Below are 24,318 nucleotides of genomic sequence, written 5' to 3' on the forward strand. Positions count from 1 at the left end.
CATATATTACATTATTATTCAGTGTTGTATTTTCTATATTATTCCTTATAATTACAAATTGGGCGTCTAGCGTCGTCAAGGTAACTACAATGTGCCCCGTGTCTAAAATGAACCTTACATGAAGTAGCCAGTTGATTTAATGGCAGTTATTTAACTCTAAATAATGGTTGGTGGCATTTTCCTAAATTGCAGCGGGCAAAACAGGCGCCGAATTGACAAGGGAGCGTCGTCAAAGCCCAACCCGCCCGAACCCGTGCACGTGTGCGCCCCCGCCCCGAAGCAGCCCCGCCCCCTCCCTGGGGGAGTACAAGACGAGCAGATGAACAATGAATCTTTTCATGGAGTTTAAATATGAAAGACAAGAGAGTTCACCGGGAAGGCAAACCTTCCAACAGGTCGAAACACGGTAACGCGCAAAAAGAAAAAAGAAAAAGCAGCCAGCTTCTAAATGATTAGCTTTTAACTCATTCACTGCCATTGACAGCAATGGATGTTCGGTCCAATTGGACTCCCCAAATGATAGTTAATCAATAGGAGGTTATTACATTGGCAGGGGGAGTGATAATAATGGTATGTAACGTTTTTAAAATTGAGAAATGTTATGTATATGGTATCGCAATGATGTCAGAATCGGGTTGGTTCGCGAGCCGCATTAATGTCAACTCGACTTTATGTGGGCCAGACCATTTTAGATATAATATTTAGACATATATATATTTTTATAAATGGATTAAAAGACTTGAATATTCAGTTTTTTATAAATCTGAAACAATGTTTATTTTAGCTTTTTTTTTTATTTTACAGAATGATTTTTGAACGAAAAACACAGAAAAATTGATTAAAAAATGACATATATTGATTTAAAAGGGGGAAAAATCCAGAAATTTAATATACATCTACACTCTTTTTATTTTAATTTCAGACAACGTCGGCACTCATGATTTACTTTCTCGGGCCGGACAAAAAGATGCGGCGGGCCAGATTTGGCCCCCGGGCCGCCACTTTGACACCAGTACGCTACAGTATAAATATATATATACCATTACATAGTATGTTTGTTTAATCCATTCTTATTTTGACAATTGGTGTAACAATGAGTTGTAATTCCAAACCCAGCGGGAATAGAAAGGCGATGGAGGCGCCTATTTAGTTAGCTAGCTGGCGAGCGGCGTTTTGGCGCGACTGGCGACTACACAGGCCGCTTGTTCCGGGGGCCTCGGCGCGCCCGCCAGGCCGCTGGCCGGGCGACGTCTGTTTTCGAGCCGAGGTGTCAAAAGCGAGAGTCAACAAACCCGGCCTTCAGCTCTGTTTATCTTTCGGCTCGCCACACACACACACGCACACACTCACAAATGCGTGGGCGCACATACACACAAGTGCAAGAAAAAGATCAGAGTGACTCATTGATGGTCACAAGTCGACCCGGATTTGATTAAAAATAAATAAATAGAAAAACATTGTCGACAACCCGCCATTGAAAAAGTTCCAAAATGCATCTCATTTAAGAGGACTGCTATATTGATGTCATTTTTCCATCTCATTTTCTCATAGATGACACAGGGGGTGCTGGAGCCCATCCTTATCTTTGGAATGTGGGAGGACCCAGAGAAAACCTACGCAGGCCCGAGGAGAACATGCAAACTTCACAAAAAAAGTAGTTATTAAAGGTAGGTTGTGATTTTTTTAATTATTGCGTCCTTGTCTGGTCTGCATGAACCATGATATTCGAGGGATTACTGTAGTGTGTCAAAGTGGCGGCCCGAGGGCCAAATCTGGCCCGGCGGATCATTTTTTGAGGCCCGGCAAAGTAAATCATGAGTGCTGACTTTCTGTTTTAGGATCAAATTAAAATGAAGAGTATAGATGTATATTAAATTCCCTGATTTTCCCCCTTTTAAATCGATAATTGTAATTTTTTAAAATACTTTAGTGAACCAAAATGGCAATTGAAATTGAAAGTTTGACAAAATAAAACACAAGTGAGGAGGGAGATGAGACGTGCACGCCACTAAAAGAGTCGTCATTTGTGTTGTGCCAACAAAGGCCGGCTAATCCCGCCGAGTCTTTGTCGCTAGCGGCTCGCTAGGTCTTCGCCTCGACCCGACCTGGACCTCTGCCCCCTCCGGGGTCGCCAGGGTTCCCCCCGGGGCCCGAAAAAAGGGGGCGGGTCTGCCCACTTTAGCCTAAGACCTTCCCTTAGCCGTGCAGGGGGGTGCCGGAGGGATCCCGTTGGAAATAAAGTCACCAATGTGTGACAGGTGCTAAAAGAGCGAGCTAATTGTCTCGGAAGCAAACCCCCCTTCATTCTTTTGTCGTCAAGTTTCAGGAAGTTTTGTTGACTTAAAGTAGCACTCAATTTAAAAAAAAAAGTGATAGCATCCATTCATATTGCATGCTAATTTAACACACTGTTTTATTTGCAGTAATCCCTCAAATAGTGCGGTTATTGTGGACAAAACATAGCCGTGACTATTGTTTTTTTTCCTTCAGTGCTAGTTTTAGTTGCAAATATGGCTTCCAAATTCAAGTTTCAGCATGGATTTTCACATTTTTATGAACTTTAAAAAAAGGAAAACATTATAAATAATTAATAGTGGGGAAAAATGCCGAATTGGTGATAAGTGAAGACTCCAAAATGGAGGGGTTAATAGGTCAAATATGTTAATGCTGTGTTCTTAGCTGAGGTTGCGCAAGCAAAGAAATTTTAAAAGAATGTGACATGAGCGGACGCCCCGACATTCCCGGCGACCGGTCGGACTAGATTTGAGAAATAAATGACCGTCAAACCCAAACATAGCAGATTTTGTTTTGATTTGGGGACATCTTGTTGAATTTTGGCCATTTACTGTTGGATTTTAGGTTATTTTACCAATCTTTTAGTTTATTTCGGGTAACTTCTTGCCATTTTCGGCACTTAAAACATATTTTTTGGCTGACTTGATCTCTCAGGGCTAAAAGTTAAGTTAACCCACGTTGTAGAAATTTTGGTAAAGTTTCCAAGTTGGAACAAAGCGTCTTTACAATTAGGATTTTAAAAGAATCTTGAGGTGAGAAACGTTTCTTCTGCCGAGTGTCGGAATGTTCCGTGACAGCTGCCCGTCTTAGCGGACGCCTCATCGCCGCACTTATCGCCTCGCCGCAGCCTCGCTCGCCGGCGCGCTAATTGCCCGCTATTTAATGAATTAACCTTAAACGGTTTGCCTACAGAAAGAGGCCATACGTTTTTACGGCTTTTTTGACGAACAATTCATTACTGGATTGGGAGAATTGGACAGACGTTATGGTGGGTCTTGGTATCAAAGTTTGTAGGCATTTTGTTTTAAAAAATGTATATAAAAAAGTCAGTTAGTTACCAAAGATTGGTTGAGTAATTGTTTTAAAAAAGTCTAAAAACAAGCTTAAATGGCTCTAAAAGTCAGGCGTTTTGGTTTGAAACGGCCATTTTGGAGGTCTACTGAACTCTAAACTAATTTCAATTAATTCGCAAGCCACAAAAAGTCATGCGTTTTGGTTTCAAACGGCCATTTTGAATGTCTACCAAACTAAACTCATTTCAATTGATTAGCAATCCACCAAAAGTCAGGCATTTTGGTTTGAAATGACCATTTTGAATATCTACTAAACTCTAAACACTTCAATTGATTGGCAATCGACGAAAAGAGCTTTCTATCAGGGCGGCGGCCATGTTGGTAGGGGCAAACTTCCATTAAATTCAATGCCCTGACATAAAAACGACCTTATTTTACACCCAAAGATGATTTTATCCACATTTTAGCATCCGCTATTGACGCCAATGAAGGAACGTCCTTCCCCCCTCGTCTACGATTAGCCATCGTTGGCGTCCGATGGCGCCGAAAGGGTTAAGTCTACCATCGAGAGTCAGAGTACTCCTTGTGCAATGTTGTTGGTGCAGATATAAATACTCTTGTGTCAGCTTTTATAGGGACATTAAAGTCCTTTTTTCCATCAACACCACACAAGTGTTGCTGCTGCATTTAGCAGCTGAAAGACGTCCAGTCTGCCTTGGAGAGGGACCACCACAAGCTTTTCATTGTAAAGCCCCCCACCACCCCACCACAACCCCCTCCACCTTGTGGGTCCCTTCAAGCGCCCACCCCTCCAAAAGCAACAGGGTGCTTCAAACAGAAGGCTAGTCGAGGGTTGCGGAAATTAAAATGGCCGCATAGCTATTATTTGGGGGGAACGTTGTCCCGATATTTTTAGTCAATTCATGAATTCGGATTTGGAAAAAAATGTAAATTGTTTATGGTTCTAATTCGGCAATGGTGATTTTTGGTGGTATGGAAACTTAGGCGTTAGACTAATTAACTTTTTCCTTAGATAGAACAAAATATAAAAATCATAGATTTTGTCCATCTGAAAGCTTTAATTTTTTTAGTACATTTGTGTTTTTCTATGTCAAAGCGATAATACTTTAAAAAAATATGATTGTAGTGTACTTATGTATTCCTCCGATACTTTATTTTGAAAAATACTTTTTAAAGTTCATAAAAATGTAAAAATCCATGCTAAAACTTGTTAGTATAAGCCCCTTTTGCTACTAGAACTAGTACTGAAGAAAAATATGTTATAATACCTCACGTTTTTTCACGTTATGTCTGGTCTACATGATTCGCGATATTCGAGGGATTACTGTAAACCTATATGAAGACTCAGGACTGCTTTCACTTGTCGGCCATTTTGTGTCAGTGTTATAATTTGATTTACTTTAAAAATTGCACAATTTTTAACCAATTTTTAAATGTTTTGGTTTTTCCTGAACACCAAAAATACAGTCAATTAATGAAGCGGCACCCGATGAGTTAATAACGATATTTTGAACTCTGTTGACTCAAAAAATAAATGGTGGGACTTGTATTCGAATCTTTGCGGTTAGGAAAAGAACTTTGAACTGGTTCCCAAAAAAATAACAATAAAAAAATGAATAAATAAAGGAAAGGAAGTATTGTTTCCTGAGGCACAATGATTTTTTTAATTTTTTTCCCGATTTGATTTTACTATTTGAACAATCACAGCTGTTTCTAAACAATGATTCTGTGCCGTGCCAATAACCAACACAATTATGCGGAAAACATATTTTTTTAAAAGGGTAAAATATTATATAATACATTTGCAGCTGCAGTAGTATTTTTTTAATTAATTTATCGTAATACAATAACAGAATTTCAATCTCAGTTTGTTCATTTGACAAAAAAATTACAAATTCATGTCAGTTCATATAAATAGAGTACTTTTTAAATTTAAAGTACTTTTTATATTTTTCAATATTCAGTTTCTCTTTGAAAAAAATAGTTTTATGCTCTTATTGTATTTTTTTAAGTAACACGATCATCCAATTTTGAGTTTAAAAATCGGCCATTTTAGATTTAGATTTCGGCCATTTCGCCCCAACCGGTACTGGTTTATGGTTTGGTTCTGATCGGGCTTCCTGGGGGACGTAAGGGGTCCGCCCCTGGTGGCCGCCCGATTGCCGTGAGGGGGGGGATAGGCGGTGGGCGGAGATGGGCCCGGCGTGCTCACAATAGTTAATCCCTGGATTTAAGAGACTCAATGGCCTCATCTGTGAGCGGCCATCCCGCCTCCGTGAACGGTAGGCGCTATTGGGAAAGGGACTGAAGAAGCCAGATACAACAACTGCTTAACTGTTCATTTCGGCGGCGCCAGGTTACTATTTCGGGGCCCCACAACGCACTCTTATCCCAGGGATAAAGCCTGTAGTATTTTAGGGCTCCCAAATCGGCCAATTGGAGAAAAATATAAACAAGGGTTGCACCAAAATGCACTCTTTTGTGGCCCAAACTCAAATCAGTATGCGAATTTGGGTAGGATGCCAAAAAACTACAATCCAGAGACTTTTAACAATATATATATGTATTTATATTCCCTGTAGCCAAACAAAAGAGAGAATGACCGTCAAATTTTCGTTTTTTGATGACAACCTAATATTCATTTATTCATTTTTCTGCACCGCTCATCCTCACAAGTGTCGCTGGAGGGGGTGCTGGAGCATATCCCAGCCAACTATGGGCACCAACTATGTGGCCAGCCAATCACAGGACACGAGGAGACGAACAATTTAGAGTAATGGTGTCAAAGTGGCGGCTCGGGGGCCAAATCTGGCCCGTCGCATAATTTTTTGCGGCCCAAATAAGTAATTCACGAGTCCTGACTCAGGTGGCAGCCATCTTGGTAGGGGCAACATTCCCATCCATGTCAATGCAATTGAACTGGTTTTAATTGACGGCAGAAGTGCCAACAGGCCTAAATTTCAACCCAACTTTTAACAACCATGCAAATTGGGCATCTGTCATCACGGCACTTATAAAGTCATTAAACAATCCGACAAACTTGGCTGCAAAGTTGTCACTTTTCCAAAAGATGAGCTTATTACATAGCACGCGTAAAACCCGTTCGGTCGGGGCGGGAAAATGTCAATAAATTCCAAGAGCGAGACAACGCGCCCTGGCGTACTTTCATACAGTGTGACGCCCTTTGAGAGCGCTCAATGCGCCCTTTGAGAGGAGGGCGGGCTGGGCTTCGGCTCGGCTCACTCGGGGGGGAAAAGCAAACACGGGCCTGGGAAAAGAACATCCGCGTGGAGTAGCTAGCGCCGTCCGTCCCGGGGCAGACGCGACTTGAGCAAACAAGCCCAGCAGAGGACTCCACGTCTACCGTAACCATAGTAGGGATGTCCAAATATGTCGGATATTTTTACATGTCAGTCACATGATTGTTTTTTCTTCCGCCAATTTGAACAAAGTGATCCAATAATGAGGCTAATTAGCCAAAACAGGTCCTCCCAGGGCTTGAGTGGGTTTTCTCCAGGTATTCTTGTTTAATCCCACATACCCAAAATATGCAGTAAACTGGTTGAAGATTCTAAATCAAGGGTGTCAAACCATTTTAGATATATTTAGATTTTTTTTTTAAAAATAAATGGATTAAAAGAACTGGATTAAAAGCCCTGAATATTAAGTTTTTTATAGATCTAAAACAAATGTTTATTTTAGCTTTTTTAAATAAATTTTTAGATTTTACCAAATGATTTTTGAACTAAAAACACAGAAAAAATGATTAAAAAATGACAATTATTGATTTTAAAGGGGGAAAATCAGGAAATTTAATATACATATGTACTCTTCATTTAATTTGATCCTAAAACGGAAAGTCATCATTTACTTTCCCGGGCCACACAAAATGATTCGGTGGGCCAGATTTGGCCCCCGAGCCGGCACTTTGACACATGTGATATAGAATGAAAAATGTTGAACTTACTTTATTTTTGTTCATAATTCCATTCATTTTTTGGCCTGTTTTCTCATATTCTAGGTAAGGATTTTAGTGCACCCCTTTAACCAAACCAAAAAAATAGTTTGCAGCGCATTTACTCAAGATTTTGTTCACCAAAAAGCCCCCCACCCACACACCTCTTTGAGCCACCTCCCCGAACCCCTTCAACTCGCACCCATACGCGTCATCCCAATCTTGAATTTGCCCTCCATTGAGACACCCGCGTAATTACCTCGAGAGGAGAAAATAAGGATGTGCGGGGACATATTAAAAGTGCCTGAAAAAAAGAAATACTCGGCATTCTTAAGTCCGTCCACAGAAAAGGATGAAGAGGACGAAGAGGAGGAGGTGTCGACCAATAAAAAAAACGAAAAAAATGGGGTGCGTTCCAGGAGTTGTTCCCCCGGGGGAATCTGAATAAATTAGCCATAGCCATTGCTCCCTCCCGTCGCCCTTCGGCTCGTTGCGCCTTGTAATTGGGCGCCGGCCCGGACGCCTGGCTCCCATTGGCCGAGAGGGATTGTGAGAACTCGAAGACCTCGGCCCGTCGGGCCGACGGGAGCTCAAAGGGCAGCTTCTCTCCGCGGCGTGAATGGCGAAGGGCTGTTGTGGGGTGGGGGCGCTATTATCCGGCTACTAATGGAGCGCCGGCTTTTGGAGAGGGATAATTAAACGCCGTGCAGTGGGGGGGGGGGGGGGGGGGGTGCCAGAGGAGCGTGTTGTCACGTGCGACGCTTTGCGTTTGGTTTAGATTAAGACAGCTGGAAAAATGGCTGCCATGTTCGCTATACTTAAAAAACGATTTTTATGAAATAAAAAACGTAGCTTAAATGTTCCTAGTGCAAAAATCTTGGAATATTTGACATATATTTGCTAATTGATTAGCTTGAACTAACTATAATTCCTATAAAAATGGCTCGAAAAGAATTCCACTTGGTGAGGATTGGCTCCAGCACCCCCTAACCCAGGGGTGGGCAAACTTTTAAGCCCGGGAGCCACATTGACTTTAAAAATTTGACAGATTTGACAGCACAAGATTCGATACATATAAAAAAGTGCATCCGTTAACAGTACATATGAAACATAAACTGAAAAAAAGGACTAAAGTATTAACATACTCGTCACTTATTATTAAAGTCAAAAGTATAAAGTACTATTAAGAAATATTAAAAAAAAAAAATTGGACAACATCGGTGGACCGGATTAAAAACCCTAACGGGCCGCATGTGGCCCGCGGGCCGTAGTTTGCCCATATCTGCCCGAACCCAAGTAAGGATAAGTGGGATAAAAAAATGAATGAAGGAATGAATGAATGTTTCTGATTCTAAAACAATGCATTTTGTTTTTTTCTAGATATACGGTTTTCTCAATGGCGCCCCCTTCCCGCTGACATGGAACTACACGCACTACGTGTCACATATCAAAGGTGAGGTGTCAATTTGCCCCTTTTTCCCCAATGTCAGAGTCTCTTAAACGGGCCGTAAAAGTTAGCGGGGAGGAAAAGATTGTTTTGTCAGATGTCGCACGTACACGTCACCCCCGCGGAGCATGATGGGACGGATTCTGCGGCGGGGCTTGGCAGGCCTCAAAGGCGTCAGCCCCGCCGTCTCTTTCGGGACGTCCTGGCACGCCGACCGACGTAAGCCGCAAGGCTGCGGCGGCCCGACGTAATTACAAGCACGCCAGACGCCAACTCTTTTATTTATTTTATTTGGACTTTTTTATGACTACAAAACAAAAGAATTCCATGAAAGGGTTTTTTTTTTCTTTCCAAAGACAAAAACAAGTTAAAAGATATAAATGCATGTAAACAATTGAAAGAAAATCAAGTTTTTATTTTATTGTTTGGTTTTAAATTATGTATTTGGTAATAAATATGAGTAAATAAAGTTAATATGGTACACAATTATTAGAATTTATATATTTTTTAATCAAATTTGACTTCTGTTAAGATGGTCACTGGTTAATTTTAGTTTTTTTTTTAATTAAACAAAATAATTTTTAAAAAGCTGTTGAATACATTTCCAATATACATATAAAAATAACAAATACTATTTAATAATAAACACTGAAAACTTAATAATAGACAGTAACAACAATGATGATTATTACAATATAAAATCTTCCCTTGTTGTTTTTTAGATCAAAAATGTTGACTACAATCATAACAATGATGTAAAAAACTAATAAATACTGCTCTTTATCCACAATAATGATTTTTAAATCTAACATAAATATTTATTGACTATTTTTTTTAAGTCATCCTATTGTTTTAGGACGATTTTCTGTGTATTCCAAATATATTTTATAACCTAAAATGCATTAAAAGGAAGGTTTTTCTTGAAAGTCGTTGTTTAGTAAACATTCACTATGATTTGAAAGAAAATGTTTACGCAAGCTAGTTGAAGGCAAAAAGTCCAAAAACAACAAGATGAGTGAACAAAGTGACCTTCCTCCATTTTTTTTCTCTCTAATAACAGCCCTCACAAAAACTTATCTTTTCCCTTTCAAGCCTCCTTTCACTTTTTATCGGTATCCTATAATGCCACTTCCTGCCTTCCCTCCTTCCAAAATGTCAGCTTTATGAGAACTACTGATTATTTTCGCAACACGCAAGGTTACAAGTATATCTTGATAGCCCTGCCTTTTATTTTGGTGAGAAATAAGCTAGTTAGCTGATTTGAATGCACAGCTGGGAAACATAAAAATAATTTCGTAGTAAGTACTGTTTAAAATCTGAGTACTGTTTAATATATAAGTACTGTTTCATCTTGAAGTACTGTTTCATCTCGAAGTACTCTTTCAACTCGAAGTACTGTTTCATATCTAAGTACTGTATAATAACCAAGTACTGTTAATTGCTAAGTACTGTATAATATTTAAGTATTGTTTCATATCTAAGTACTGTATAATATTTAAGTATTGTTTCATTTCTAAGTACTGTATAATATTTAAGTATTGTTTCATATCTAAGTACTGTATAATATTTAAGTATTGTTTCACATCTAAGTACTGTGTAATATTTAAGTATTGTTTCATATCTAAGTACTGTTTAATATCTAAGTACATTTGACCGGCGACCAAAAGACCGGCGACCAAACGTCCGGTCACGATGTTTTGCCATGCCTGACTGCGTCTTTAAAAACAGTGCGTCCTTTGTGTGTGTCAAATAAAGAAATGCCACTTGTTACTGACAATGCGCCTTTAAATGTGATGCGCCTTATAGTCGTGAAAATACGGTATGTCATTTAAAATGGTAAGTTAAAATAGCCAGGCAAATATGGAAAAAGAATTCATTTAAATTAAAAAAAAGCAAAAACATTGTTAGATTATATATTTTTTTGTCTTTTGGATAGATGTCCCATCACCTTCAATGAGTAAAATGTTTGTTATGACTTACTTGTGTCTTCCTGTCTGCCACTGTTTCTACTCAAGTGGAAAAAAAAGTAATTGGCTTGTGCGTTAAAGCGAGCGGTCGCCACTCCTGCGCCTCGTAATCGGCGACCGTTTCTCTCGGGAGACTTTCGACCTGACTTCTCCCACAATCCGCCGCCGTTTTGATGAAGTTGCCCCTTAAAGCGTCTCCTCCTCGCCGCTCTTTGCTTGATGCCGTTTTGAAAAAGGGGAAAAAAATTAAATTGCTTTTTGCGTCGGGGGGGGGCCAAAGGGAGAAAACTTCCAATCCCACCTTTTGGTCTCGTAACACTGGAGACACAATCGATTGATGGACAGGCATGATTTGTCTGGTTTTGGGCATCTTTTTTATATCTGGCATTTTAATCCAGTGAAAATGCATTGATTTGGATGGGAATGTTGCCCCTACCAAGATGGCCGCCAACCTAAAGCCATATTAAATCGGGGAAATAAGGTCTTTTAATGTTTTTATGTTCCTCTGTGAAGTTTGCATGGTCTCCCTGGGCCTGTGTGGGTTTTTTCTGGGTACTCCGCTTTCCTCCCCCATTCCCCAAACATGCAGGCTAGGCTAATTTGATGCTAAATATTCCATAGCTAGTTCCTTGCGCCCTGTGATTGGCTGGACATCAATTCAGAATGTCCTCCACTTACTGTCCACAATTTTCTGGGATAAACTCCAGCACCCCCACAAGCCTTTTGAAAATCTTGCTACTAGGACTTAGCACTGAATTTTATATATAGTTTTTTAATAGAATTGACTTTACTTTGCTGTTTTTCAATTATCATGGTCATGTCTGGCCCTCATTAACCGCAATATTCGAGGGATTACTGTATTTTCTTTTACTTCATTTATATATTATATTTGACTGTTTTTGTCCTTAAAAATCATTGACAGTAACTTTTGCCAAACAGTTTTTATGTAATCCAACCATTATTGTGACATCATCATAAAGCGCAGACCCCCTTGAACACATCATGTACATACCCTGCCCCTACCAACATGGCCGCTTTGAGCTTTCAGTCTCCTAACATGTCAAAGTTTCTGCTCAAAACCAGTTCAATCTGTGTACTTTTTTTTTCTTAGGCAGCCGAGGAGTTAAGGGCCCACGGCGCCCCGGGTCAAATTGTTCTGTTAGCGCGGGGACTGTTGTGACAGGCGGTGGAGATTTAATAGGCCGTTCCGAGTGGCAGAGACACACATCATCCATCCCCGCTTGCTTGAGTCCAAACAAAGCCCGCTTTGGGTTTTCCTTTTAAAGCAAGGTATCGAGCAACGGGGCGTCTCCAACGCTCTGGCAACGGGACGCTTAGCGGATGCCACCGCTAACGGGTGGACGGACACCAGACGGGGTTATTTCGAACTCTTAAGACGTCGTCTGGAGAGTAAACAAAGTTTGTTGGGTGTCTGGGGTAACTCAAAATGCCCCCCCAATCCACCCAACAGGAATTTAGAAGCTTTTAAATGGCACCATCAATCGACAAAAAGTGTTTGTAACATAAAACGGAAGTGTGTTGGTATCTCTATTTACAGAATTAATGTATCCAGAGCTTGTTTTGGAATAATATTTTGCGTTATATTCAGATTGGAAAGGTCAAAGGTCATTGAGTAAAATTGTTCCTCCATTTGTTTGTGTTCACAGCCATTTGGAATTCATTGCCGGATTTGTAAAGGCCAAAGCGTAGGAGGGGAGAAGGAAGTGCAAAAAACGGCACCCCCCTCCACCACTACACCACCGCGTCATTAGCGCTACTGTTGTTTAGCCTGACCTTGAAGCTGAATGAGACTCCTGTTCTACTAACATGTACAGGTAAGGAGATGCGATAAGTTTGGGGGCTATCATGGCGAACGGGGTCACTACGACGTGGGAAACTTTGAGAGATAAATGCTAAATACCGCAAGCTAACAATGTACATAAGGAAGGGTTAACCGTGACTGTATTTTTACAAAGAGGCTAAACTTATAGAATCCATGTTGGAAAGGAAGGTAGGTTAACTGTGAGCATCCTTGTTTTAAAGAATAAAGATGAAAATTAATAGGGAATAGTCCAAAGTTTTGCTCATCTTTCAAAATGGCGGCTAGTAAGTTCACTTTTTGGAGCTAAAGCTAAGATGTTTTGGCCTACATGAGATGTAGTTGGTATGAATATGGCCTTCCAACCAAACCGATTTTGACAGCCCTGTTCTGGATGCTTTGAATATGAGCGCCCTCTTTCATGCTAAGGCGGAACTACTTGACAGTCTGGAAAAGTTTACTTGACTTGTCTAGTAGTAAAAGCGTTAATTAATGGCCTTGGCTGGAAGTCAGAGTTGAGAGAGATAGATGGACGAATTAATATTTCGTTGTTTTGGTGAGGTTTTATTTTTCGTCTTATTTCGGTTGAATTCATGGATTTAAAAGGAGATGCGCAAGTAATGCACTACTTTTTGACGTCATTTTTTGTTCCGCATTGATGAAATGTATCTCCTTGAGTCCAAAAATTAGTTTTGCCATTTTGGGTAGATGCCCCCATCTAGTGGTCATCAAGCACTCTGCAGAGTGCCCAACTGAAAACGCTAGGGGGCGGTGTTCGCCAACAAACAAGAAAAGCTCCATTGAAACATTTTGGTCAAATAGTAAAACAATTCTGAGCTGTAGTGTACATAATACATAGAAAGTACGCTTTGTAAAAACTTTGGTTTCGTAAATAACTCCAATGCAATTGGGTGTGCTATTTTCCCTCAAAATATTTCCGCGGTATCCGCAGTGGCAAAATCAGGTGACTCAGACTCGACTGGCGTTCCCAAATATGCCATCGGGACATTCTTGAGCACAACTTTGCGGCGAGGATCCCAAAAAAATGTTGTCGGCGGCGCACAGACGCTCTAATGAGTGTTAAAAGCCGGCGTTTTACCGCTACGGGTGACAATGAAGAAGATGCATGACAGCTCTCCATATTTCAACTTGTCCTTTCATTCCACTGGAAATGCTACGAATCCAAACATCGACTGGAATTAGCAAAAAACATTATTAACTCATTGGTTGCCAGCCACACAAAAAGGAAAAATTCAAAAATTAATAGTTTGACCACCTGCAACTCTGAAGTATATCATCAAGAATCAACAACAATGTACCTCAAAAAATGAATTAGCCAATGACTGACCGGGAAATGCTCCAAAGGGACGAAGAAGTGACCACATATCAACCAAAAACATGCTAACAGGCTAAGCTAATTGATCACTCTCAATTGTCCCTACCTCCCAGTGACAATTTATCATTCTGCTCAGCGATTGGCTGGCCCTCAGGTTGGGATTTCCTGTTACCCAACTTAATCCAGGCTCTAGCACCCCCCGCGACCCTTGCCATCGTAAAAAATAGAAGAACGAATGATGCTTCCAGAATACAAAACCCAATCACCGGTCACTATTTTCAACAAGTCCTCACCAAAACCCGAATGTAGGCGTTCCCCCTGTTCTGGCCCCGCCTCCAAGTTTTTTTTTACGCCACGCCCACTTGTTGCCAGCGCAGAGAAGCCGGACCGCGGCTCCTTGGGGAGTGGGACTTCTTTTCCTCCCCTCTCTGGCTGGTTGGAAACTCCTCGCAAAAAACTTCCCTCCCACCCTCGGCGGGACTGAAGATCGACCCCGAGCGCCGTCAGCAGCGGCGGCGGTCGGACATGGCCACGTACTGCGACGTGTACCAGCAACAGCTGCAGCAGCAACAACAGCATCAACAACAGCAGAACCAGAACCCACAGGTGTGCGAGTACGCCCCCCCACCCGGACCGTCTTACCTGTGGGGTGCGCCGGCCCCCTGCGCCGGACCCTACCTCCATGGCGGCGGTTCCCCAGCGGCCTTCGGTCCGCCCTCCTTGGGCCCAGAACCGGCGGGCTGGCTGTCGGCGGCAGGCCAGGAGGAACTGCTGAGGCTGGTGAGGCCGCCTTACTCGTATTCGGCCCTGATCGCCATGGCCATCCAGAACGCCCGTGACAAGAAACTGACCCTGAGTCAGATCTACCAGTACGTGGCTGACAACTTCCCCTTCTACAAGAAGAGCAAAGCCGGTTGGCAGAACTCCATCCGCCACAACCTGTCCCTCAACGACTGCTTCAAGAAGGTGCCTCGTGACGAGGATGACCCCGGTACGTGGTGCACGCACGCCATCACATTGTGGTCAGCCTTACTTCCCATTTGAAATGGATTGGGCGTCTAGGACTGTCAATGTAGAGTTGCCAAATAGGACCAATCTTCCCCTAGTTGACCACTTCAGTACTAAATACTAAATAGAACTACAAAAGTTTTAACTTACCGTTGCAATTCATTTCGAAGCGCAACAACGTGTTCTAAATAAGTTTTGGATTTTGGACTTTGTTAAAACATTCAATTATTTTGAAATTAAAGTTCTCATTTTCGTTTAATTGACATGTTTCAAGCCATGTAGATGTGTTAACGAAAATTTAAGTAATAATTGAATCGCTATTTTTTTTTTGCAAAAATCAACTGTTGAATAATGGAAACTATTGTAGAGCATTAGTAAATAGATAATATTTTTGTTCCCCCTCACTAGGAAAGCGTCACAAAATCTAAATTTATTAATTTGTACCACCGTATATTGTGCTTAAAAAAGCATTTTTGCTCATAACTTTATCTAACTTAACAACTAATGTAGAAGTTTTTTCCACTTCTTCAGCTTTTTGCACTTTCATGTTTTTATTTTTCATGGCCCCTACCAAGATGGCCTCAGAGTGGCAGCCATCTTTGTAGAGGCGACCATCCCTCCAAAATCAATGCATTAGCATTCAAACAAAATCCAAGCTAGTTTCTCTTAATCATTAATCTCAATTTACTCCATAGCTGCTATTGACAGTCCTAGATGCCAAATCCCTTTGACATGCGAGGGTTGGTAGCAACCAAACAGACGCCACTTGATTAGAAAGTTTCTTAAAGAGTCCTCATTTCTTCACGAGAATCCACTTGAACTCAACTTTGACGGGCAAATTTTCCCGCTTCAGGCAAAGGAAACTATTGGACGTTGGACCCCAACTGCGAGAAGATGTTTGACAACGGCAACTTCCGGCGAAAACGGAAGCGACGCTCCGACCCGGGCAAGACGGAAGATGGCGTGGCGGGCCCCGCTCGCGGACCCCCCTCCCCCTCGGAGAACGTCAAGCCGGCCTCGTGCTACGGCAACTTTTACGGCGGCATGTCCTCTCTGGCGTGCGGGGCGCGGCCCAACTCCGGACCCTCGGATGAGGTTTCCGCGGGGCCCCCGCGGGTACCCTATCGTAGCCAAGCGTCCCAGCATGCCGGCGAGGGGTTGTCCTTCAATCGTGGCCTCTACTACGGCGCCCTGGGGGGGCAGAGCGGACATTTTAGCGGCCATCTTTACAATGGATTCAGTGTCAACAGCCTGATTTACCCGCGAGATGGGACCACTGAGCTCTAGTTCGGAAAATTCCCCCAAAAATATACACAAGAAACTGCAAAAAAACAAACGGCAAAATACGTAAAATAATTTTGCGGAAAATAATCCGAAAGAGTTTGTCACTAGGAGTCCAATTCATTTAAAACAGGGAATCTGACAGACAAAAATGTTCATATTCAAAACAGAAGGATTATTTGGACTAAAATAGTTAAACATTTTATTTTGTTATTTGTTAAAATAACAAAAAAAATATCATTCAATCAATAAACATTACAAAAAAAATCTGGAGAATATTTGGCTACATTGTGGGTATTTTTAAATAGATATAAATATTTAAAAAAAATCGATTTTGGCCAAAAAAAATCGTACTAAAATCGAACCCGTGTAAAGATCACGCCGAGCCGCCGACAAACCACGCAGTGTAATACCTCTAATGAAAGTCCGTGGCTCGGCCTTCCCGCATATATAATTATCTTGACAATATGCCCTCGTAGGAAGACGCAATAACCAAAAAAATAAACTTCAAAATACTTATTGAACTTGTAAAATAGTACTACGAAGGGGAACTTTGTTTTGATTTGTTCTTCTTTTTCTACGGCGGCCAAACGTGCTTCAACCTGCCGAAAGCTGCCTTCCATTTTTTTTGGGGGGGGGCAGGGAACGTGGCGGTTAGGTCGTTGGAGGGGGGGATTGGTCGCCTCACGTTACCTCACCGAGACAAAATGTCTCCTCCACATGCAGTAAACATCACGCTTGATTTTTTTTCTTTCTTTTGCCCTTTTTATGACGGATACGACAGCGCTACACCTCAAAGGAAACAAAAAGTATATTTTTGTAAGTTATAGTTTGGAAATATTTATGCTATTTATGTGAATAGGCATTGTTTTTTTTCTACTGTAGTTTGTTAACAGCTTTTGTTTTGCGAATAAAGGTTTCTACGTTTGTATTTTCTCAGGATTTGGTGAGACAATCCTTTAACTTTTCTATCCTTTTTTTTCTTTTTTTAAATCTGTACACACACGCAGGCACTTCAAATTGTGGTTATTAATAAACGTTATAACCTGTTCTCTATGGTCTGATTCATTTTTTTTTTCAGTCGGTTTATTTATGCCAGCTCAGAATTGTTTTCATAACCTTTTAATAGAGCTTTCTGGTGGAATATTGCAACTTGCCCTTTTCCAACAGATCCACTGACCCTGGGTCTGTCATTTGGCAGAGTCTCCCATAGGTTGACCTTGAAAAGCGCCATTGTCGCTCGGGCCTACATTTTGGGGGGGCCGACGTGTCCCCGAAAAACCCTGTGAGAGGTGTTGCCTACTTAACAGTGTTTGTGTGTTTTTGTGTGGACAACAAAACAGCATCAAATACAATGGTGGTGGTGATACACATTCATTCTGTTTGCACTGTTGGCACCAAACAAACCCACAATAAAAACACAAAGCCGTAATGTTAATAAATTTAAGTTGACCTTAACGTGGTTTTCAACTTTTGTCAAAGTAACTGGTTGAACACTCTAAACCACAGGTGTCAAAGTGGTGGCCCGGGGGCCAAATCTGGCCCGCCGCATCATTTTTTTGCGGTCCGAGTAAGTAAATCTTGAGTGCCAATTTTATTTTTTAGGGTCAAATTTAATTGAAGATTATAGATGTATATTATATTTTCTTATTTTCCCCTTTTTAAATCAATAATTGCAATTTTTTTTATCCTTTTTTTGGTGTTTTTAGGTCAAAAAGCATTGTAAAATCTAAAAGTAAATCAGTTTTCCACTTATATTGAATATAATTTTTAGATATTTATTCGCTTAATAAGAAAAAATATCAAATAAACAGTTTTATATCTATGAAAAAAACTGAATATTTAGGGCTTTTGATCCAGATCTTATAATCCAATTTTTAAAAAATCTAAATATTATATCTAAAATGGCACAACACCTTTTTATGAGTATATATATATGTAAATATGCAAGATTATATATAATTTCAATATTTAGTCTTTAGTTTAGTTCAATGCAAAGATTAGGAAAGCCGTAGTTATGCCGGCCAAATCTGGCAACCACACGAAAAAGAATTAAAGTCTCTTAACGTGAGGAAACGTGGCGAGTTTCCACTGTGGCTGGGACGCAGGTGCGAGCCACGCTTTGTTGCTCTTAATCCGGCCGTCCGGCTGGCGGGTGGTTGGGTGGGTGGGCGGGTCGGTCGGTGGGTCGCTCGGTGGGTCCGAGCAGAAGCTTTTGAGCGCGCTTGACGTCCCCCGAACGGCGAGCCCTTTTGCTCCCCGGCCGCCGCCGCTCATAGGATCCGACAGGCGGAAAAATAATGAATAACACCTTCACCCGGAGATGACCCGGCCGGCCCGCTTAATTGAGCCGCCGCGCTAGATGAAATCCTTTTCCCGTCCGCCATGCTAGCCACAAATGACAGGAAATCACCTAGAAATACCCTGAAATAAACAGGTTTCTTATGCTACAAAATATACCATAAGTGAGGGAAAACTAAAGCCAAAAAGGCCCAGAAAGTGAGTCAAGATTAACAGGATGTGATGATGTTAAAATGTCCCAAAAATCAATAGGAAGTGACATCAAAATCTACAAAAATAAAAATAAAAATACTTTTTTTTGATCCAGAAAAGGTCCAAAATAAACAGAAAGTGACTTCAAAATGCTAAAATTAAACTGGAATTGATCCAAATCCTTTGTATATATTTGTCATGTTATTTTTTTCAATTTTTTAAAGAAAAAAATATTCTTTCATTTTTTTTTTGGTTCATTTAAAAAAACTTAAACTGTTACTACATACTTTATTTAAATTCCTAAAAAATCAGTTAGTCTTTTGAAATTGATTTTTTATTCCATATTTTACAATTACAAACTACATCATTTTGATTTAAATTCCCCAAAAATTTAAAATAAAATTTGTCACTTTGCCACCTGTACACTAGCAACAAATACACCAACACTATGCTAACCGTGTAGCGAGGGTTACTGTTTGTGGTTTGTTTCCTCCATGTTTCCCAACAGGCAGCGTTGGCTCAACTATTAGAGGGCGGGGTCTCTCAGCGGGGTCGCGGCGGAATGCGCATCGTTGGCCTCATCCGCGCACCCCCCGCCTGACACTCCCACCGCACACACACACTTTTAATTGGGGCCTCCAAATCACGCTGTCACTTTACACTGTGTAATAAGCTATTAGCGCTAATTGACAAAGACATGGCTATTGTGCGCACCCGGGACCGTTGTTCGTCTGGACGTCTACGGGGGGGCGTTGGGGTGGTGGTCCGATATAGGTAAACGCCAGCGGGGGGGTCAAGTTGAAGTCGGCCCGTTGTGGTCGCCCCAAACAAAACAAAACGCAATGGCCTGTCGTCGTCTTGCTTTGACCAAAATATGACTTTTTGCCTTTCCAGGAAGTGACCCACGCGCCACCATGGTGAAGTGCATCATGGGAAGTGAGGAGGAAACAGGGATGGATCAGAGGAACTGCTTAAAAAACACAAAATGTAAGCACTTTTTTAATTTTTTCATGATAAAATTGCTCTCTTGGTGGACTTTAGTTGTGATCCTGCCATTTTAAAGTACATTTTTATACTCCAAATAATACTTGTTTTTGGATACTAGGTGAATATCCCCTCTAAGTTAATAGCAACCCAAAATTGACAAGAAAAGAGACTCAAAATTGGAAACTCCAAAATTTTCTCAATATTTTTTTATACTGTGTAAAAAAGAAAAAAATAGGTTTTATATAGTTTTCAACATATTTCACGAAAATAATTGAACCCAAAAGCTACAGTTATAAAATATGACACCAGATCTTAAACTAGTTTGATTCTGGAAAAAAATTAATTCCATTTTTCAATACTACCTGAATACAAATAGATAGAAGACAGTATAATATGTAACAGAAAAAAAACAAAGTGTAAGTCACTCATTATTGGCCAATCCCATTTAAATTTTTGCTGATTGGCCCCTCCCTTTCCACATGAATTGGACATATAGCATGCTCGATGATGATAATAATAATGTCGCCTACAAAGACAGTAGTCCGCCCCGGCAGTCAGTGTGTGTCCCGATGGAATAATGACTAAAACACACACAGATACAAGTTTTAATCCAGCCCCCTCCGGGCCGGGGGTCTCGGGGAAAGGTTCATCCAGAGGCCGAAAGCAGCCTCCATGGCAAAGTAGGAATCGCTTGATTGGGGAGGGGTCAAAGGGGCGGGGCGTAAGGGGGGGGGGGCTCATCATCCTGTATCCCAAAAAAACTTTGTGTCGGTAGACTGGGATTCTGGGGGTAGTTTTTGGGTCTACTCAGGGTTTCAAACCCACAAAAAATGCCAAGGAATCAAAACTAAGTGACCTGGAATTGAACCTTAAGTGAAATGGACTAAGATCAACAGGATGAGGAAGCGACAAATTCAAAATAATGTGACTTGGCTTTAAGAAATGAACAGGACGTGTCCTTAGAATACCCTGAAAAAATGCAAGATCAACAGGTGAAAAAAATGAATAGCAAACAACCCCAAATTTAACAGGACGAGAAGAGTTACCCCCAGAAAAGCCATCCAATCAACAGGGCCCAAAATTGTAGCTTTTTGAAAACGAAGGGTTAACTCTACTTGAAGGCTAGCGTCTTTCACCTAAAGGTCGCGTAAGCTAGCCGTCCCTTTAACGAGAAGGAACAGAAGCTGGGAAACAAGCCCCCTAGCCCCGCCCTCATCCCAGCGCAGGTGCACGGCGAGGCCAACCGCGACGCTCCGTCAGCTTCGCGGCGGGCCGGCGTGAGGCTTCAGAGGAGTCAGGCGTGGAAAGGAAGGCCAGCCAAGGGAACACAGCGCGCTTCCTCCGACACAAAAAAACTGGAACGCCGCCGAGCCGGAGGCCGCCGGGGCCTGCGGGGGCGGCCCGGGGTCGGGGGGGAGCGCGGCGGGGCGGGGTGCGGCACCCGACCGGGGAAAAGGGGGGACGGCTCTGAACTCTACATGACCAATACTCTGAAAAAAATAGGAATACCACACAGATAGCGGTTAAAAACAAACGGATAAGTCAACAAATAGGGAAAAAAACGTAAATAAAAGATTGTTCATTAACTGCCAGCCCTCCCTCTTCCCTTAGATTCGTCATCGTCAGTGCCACAAAGATTATAATATATAAAATATATATATATTTTTTAGGAAGTTAGCTTATTATGAATTTACTTGACTGTCCACACTTCATTTTAATGTCAATTGCAGTAATTTTGATGGGGAGGTTGCCCTTACCAAGATGGCCGACCGACAGAGGCCCTACCATCATGGCTGACGACGGAGGCCATGTTGTTAGAGGCCATGAAAGGTCTTTTCACGACAACGTAGGAGAAACATTACTGTGTAAATCATGAATAGGATTGTGCATGAGCGCCATATTAGATGTGGCTCAAGTCAAGGTAGGTCACAATTATAATATAATGCTATTTTAACGATTGTAATCATATCAAAAGTTAGGTTGAAATGCAATTTTGCCTCATTATTAATAAAAAAATAAATAAGTCAGACAGCGGCGTGCGCTAACGGAGCCGTAACGAGGTGGGTCATTATCACCGGGTGGGAGTGGGTCATTACGGCGAAGGGGTGTCTCCGGCTGTCTCCTTGCCCGTGATTCATGTTGCGTTCGGGTGTCATTTGCCTGTCAGCGCGTGGCAAACAGGAACAAAGTGCGTCACCTCGTGTCAGCTAATTGAGATGTTTGTTTTGTTTTTCCCAATGAAATGGAAAAAGTACTCCATATTTTTACCCAACTACTAGTTGTACTATTGTAAATACTTTTAAAACTTTTACACAAGTTGTTATTTTTTGTCTGTAAAACTTAGTTTGAGAAATGAGGCAAAATTACATGTCAACCTATCTTTTGATATGATTATGATAGTTAAAATAAAATTATAATACAACTGTGACATACCTCGACTTGAGCCACATCCAATATGGCGCTCATGCACAATCTTATTCATGCTATACATAGTAATATTTCTCCTTCCTATCGGAGTTATCATGAAAAGACTTTTCATGGCCCCTACCAACATGTCCTCCGTCGGTCAGCCATGTTGGAGGGGCTCCGTCGGTCGGCCATCTTGGTAGGGGCAACCTTCCCATCAAAATCATTGCAATTGACATTAAAATGAGGTCATGGCTAGCTTATAACCCAACTTTTTCACAATTTACTTATACTTTGGAATGTTTATTGGTTATTTCTCCGCTCGTGGCCCGCCATTCGAGCTTTCCCCAACGAACCCTGCCAAAAAAAAACTTCCCAGCATGCACCACTGGCTCACACACGAAGCAGACATCAAAAGGCAGGTGGAGTGAAACCATGAAATTACACTTAAAGGTGTCAATTACGCTTTGAAGGTCGGGCAAGAAGGAGCTTGTCGTTGGAATCGCCAGGAAAATAAAAGCACAACCAACCCAATTCCGAACCCCAAAATTCTTCTTCTTCTTCAAATTCTCCTCCGGGCTTCTCGTCTTTTATTTTTTTAAGCCGCTTTACGTCGTCTTGACGGCTCACACGCCCTTTTTTATGACTTGGCGTGATGAATGTGTGTCATTAAGCTTAAATACTAGTTAACAAGTCATTAGTTGGAGCATCAAAGACCCTCCGAAGACACTTAGTGAGGAAGAAATTGCACTGTTGTTAAAATGTTTTTAATTTTCTTTTCCAGATATGAACTCTTCTTCATTGACAGTGATGGACGTCCAATCCTGGTTGGCCTGTGTTGGTTGGTAAGGAGTTTTTAATGACCTTATTTTACACATTGTTACATTGAAATCATCATCTGCCATTGACGTTGACAGACGTCCAATCCATTGGAATTGGCATGCATTTAAGTAATCAGCACTTGTAATAAGCACATGTCAGACAGACTCAAACTTGAAATGACTCAGTAGTTGAGAATGCAGTTTGTGTTGTTGTTGTTTTTTCCTGCAGAGGGCAGCGTTGATCAAGATTACTACTTGCTACTTCATTAAGTTAGTAGTATGTCGTTTTTTTTAGAAAAAAGTCTTACCGTACTATGTTGTTCTTTCAAGAAAAAAAGCCTTACTATACTATGTCGTTTTTTCAAGAAAAAAAGCCTTACTATACTATGTCGTTTTTTCAAGAAAGAAGCCTTACTATACTATGTCGTTTTTTCAAGAAAAAAAGCCTTACTATACTATGTCGTTTTTTCAAGAAAAAAAGCCTTACTATACTATGTCGTTTTAAAAAAAAAAAAAGCCTTACTATACTATGTCGTTTTTTCAAGAAAAAAAGCCTTACTATACTATGTCGTTTTTTCAAGAAAAGAAGCCTTACTATACTATGTCGTTTTTTCAAGAAAAAAAGCCTTACTATACTATGTCGTTTTTTCAAGAAAAAAAGCCTTACTATACTATGTCGTTTTTTCAAGAAAAAAAGCCTTACTATACTTTGTCGTTTTTTCAAGAAAAAAAGCCTTACTATACTATGTCGTTTTTTCAAGAAAAAAACCTTACTATACTATGTCGTTTTTTCAAGAAAAAAAGCCTTACTATACTATGTCGTTTTTTCAAGAAAAAAAGCCTTACTATACTATGTCGTTTTTTCAAGAAAAAAAGCCTTACTATACTATGTCGTTTTTTCAAGAAAAAAAGCCTTACTATACTATGTCGTTTTTTCAAGAAAAAAAGCCTTACTATACTGTCGTTTTTTCAAGAAAAAAGCCTTACTATACTATGTCGTTTTTTCAAAAAAAAAAGCCTTACTATACTATGTCGTTTTTTCAAGAAAAAAAGCCTTACTATACTATGTCGTTTTTTCAAGAAAAAAAGCCTTACTATACTATGTCGTTTTTTCAAGAAAAAAAGCCTTACTATACTATGTCGTTTTTTCAAGAAAAAAACCTTACTATACTATGTCGTTTTTTCAAGAAAAAAAGCCTTACTATACTATGTCGTTTTTTCAAGAAAAAAAGCCTTACTATACTATGTCGTTTTTTCAAGAAAAAAAGCCTTACTATACTATGTCGTTTTTTCAAGAAAAGAAGCCTTACTATACTATGTCGTTTTTTCAAGAAAAAAAGCCTTACTATACTATGTCGTTTTTTCAAGAAAAAAAGCCTTACTATACTATGTCGTTTTTTCAAGAAAAAAAGCCTTACTATACTTTGTCGTTTTTTCAAGAAAAAAAGCCTTACTATACTATGTCGTTT

At 40.7% G+C, this 24,318-nt stretch overlaps 1 protein-coding gene and 2 long non-coding RNA genes across 3 annotated transcripts in view; all 3 read left to right on the forward strand.

The window, feature by feature from the left end:
- LOC144206072 (uncharacterized) overlaps positions 1–12,472 on the forward strand; it is an 18,832-nt gene extending 6,360 nt beyond the window's left edge. The window contains exons 3-5 of the long non-coding RNA XR_013328291.1: positions 1,552–1,667; positions 8,665–8,737; positions 12,366–12,472. This is a non-coding gene — a long non-coding RNA (uncharacterized LOC144206072). The remainder of the gene's footprint in view (positions 1–1,551; positions 1,668–8,664; positions 8,738–12,365) is intronic.
- On the forward strand, positions 12,471–22,873 carry LOC144206074 (uncharacterized). Its single transcript, XR_013328292.1, has 3 exons — positions 12,471–12,533; positions 19,530–19,622; positions 22,813–22,873. It is a non-coding gene; the product is annotated as an uncharacterized LOC144206074 (long non-coding RNA).
- foxi2 (forkhead box I2) lies at positions 13,143–16,718 on the forward strand. Its single transcript, XM_077731356.1, has 2 exons — positions 13,143–14,844; positions 15,715–16,718. The coding sequence occupies exons 1-2, from the start codon at positions 14,379–14,381 to the stop codon at positions 16,146–16,148; spliced, it is 900 nt and encodes a 299-aa protein (XP_077587482.1). The 5' UTR covers positions 13,143–14,378; the 3' UTR covers positions 16,149–16,718.
- Positions 22,874–24,318: the final 1,445 nt, after the last annotated feature.

The sequence above is a fragment of the Stigmatopora nigra genome, chromosome 13 (genome assembly GCF_051989575.1).
Source record: "Stigmatopora nigra isolate UIUO_SnigA chromosome 13, RoL_Snig_1.1, whole genome shotgun sequence".
Taxonomy (NCBI): Eukaryota; Metazoa; Chordata; class Actinopteri; order Syngnathiformes; family Syngnathidae; genus Stigmatopora; species Stigmatopora nigra.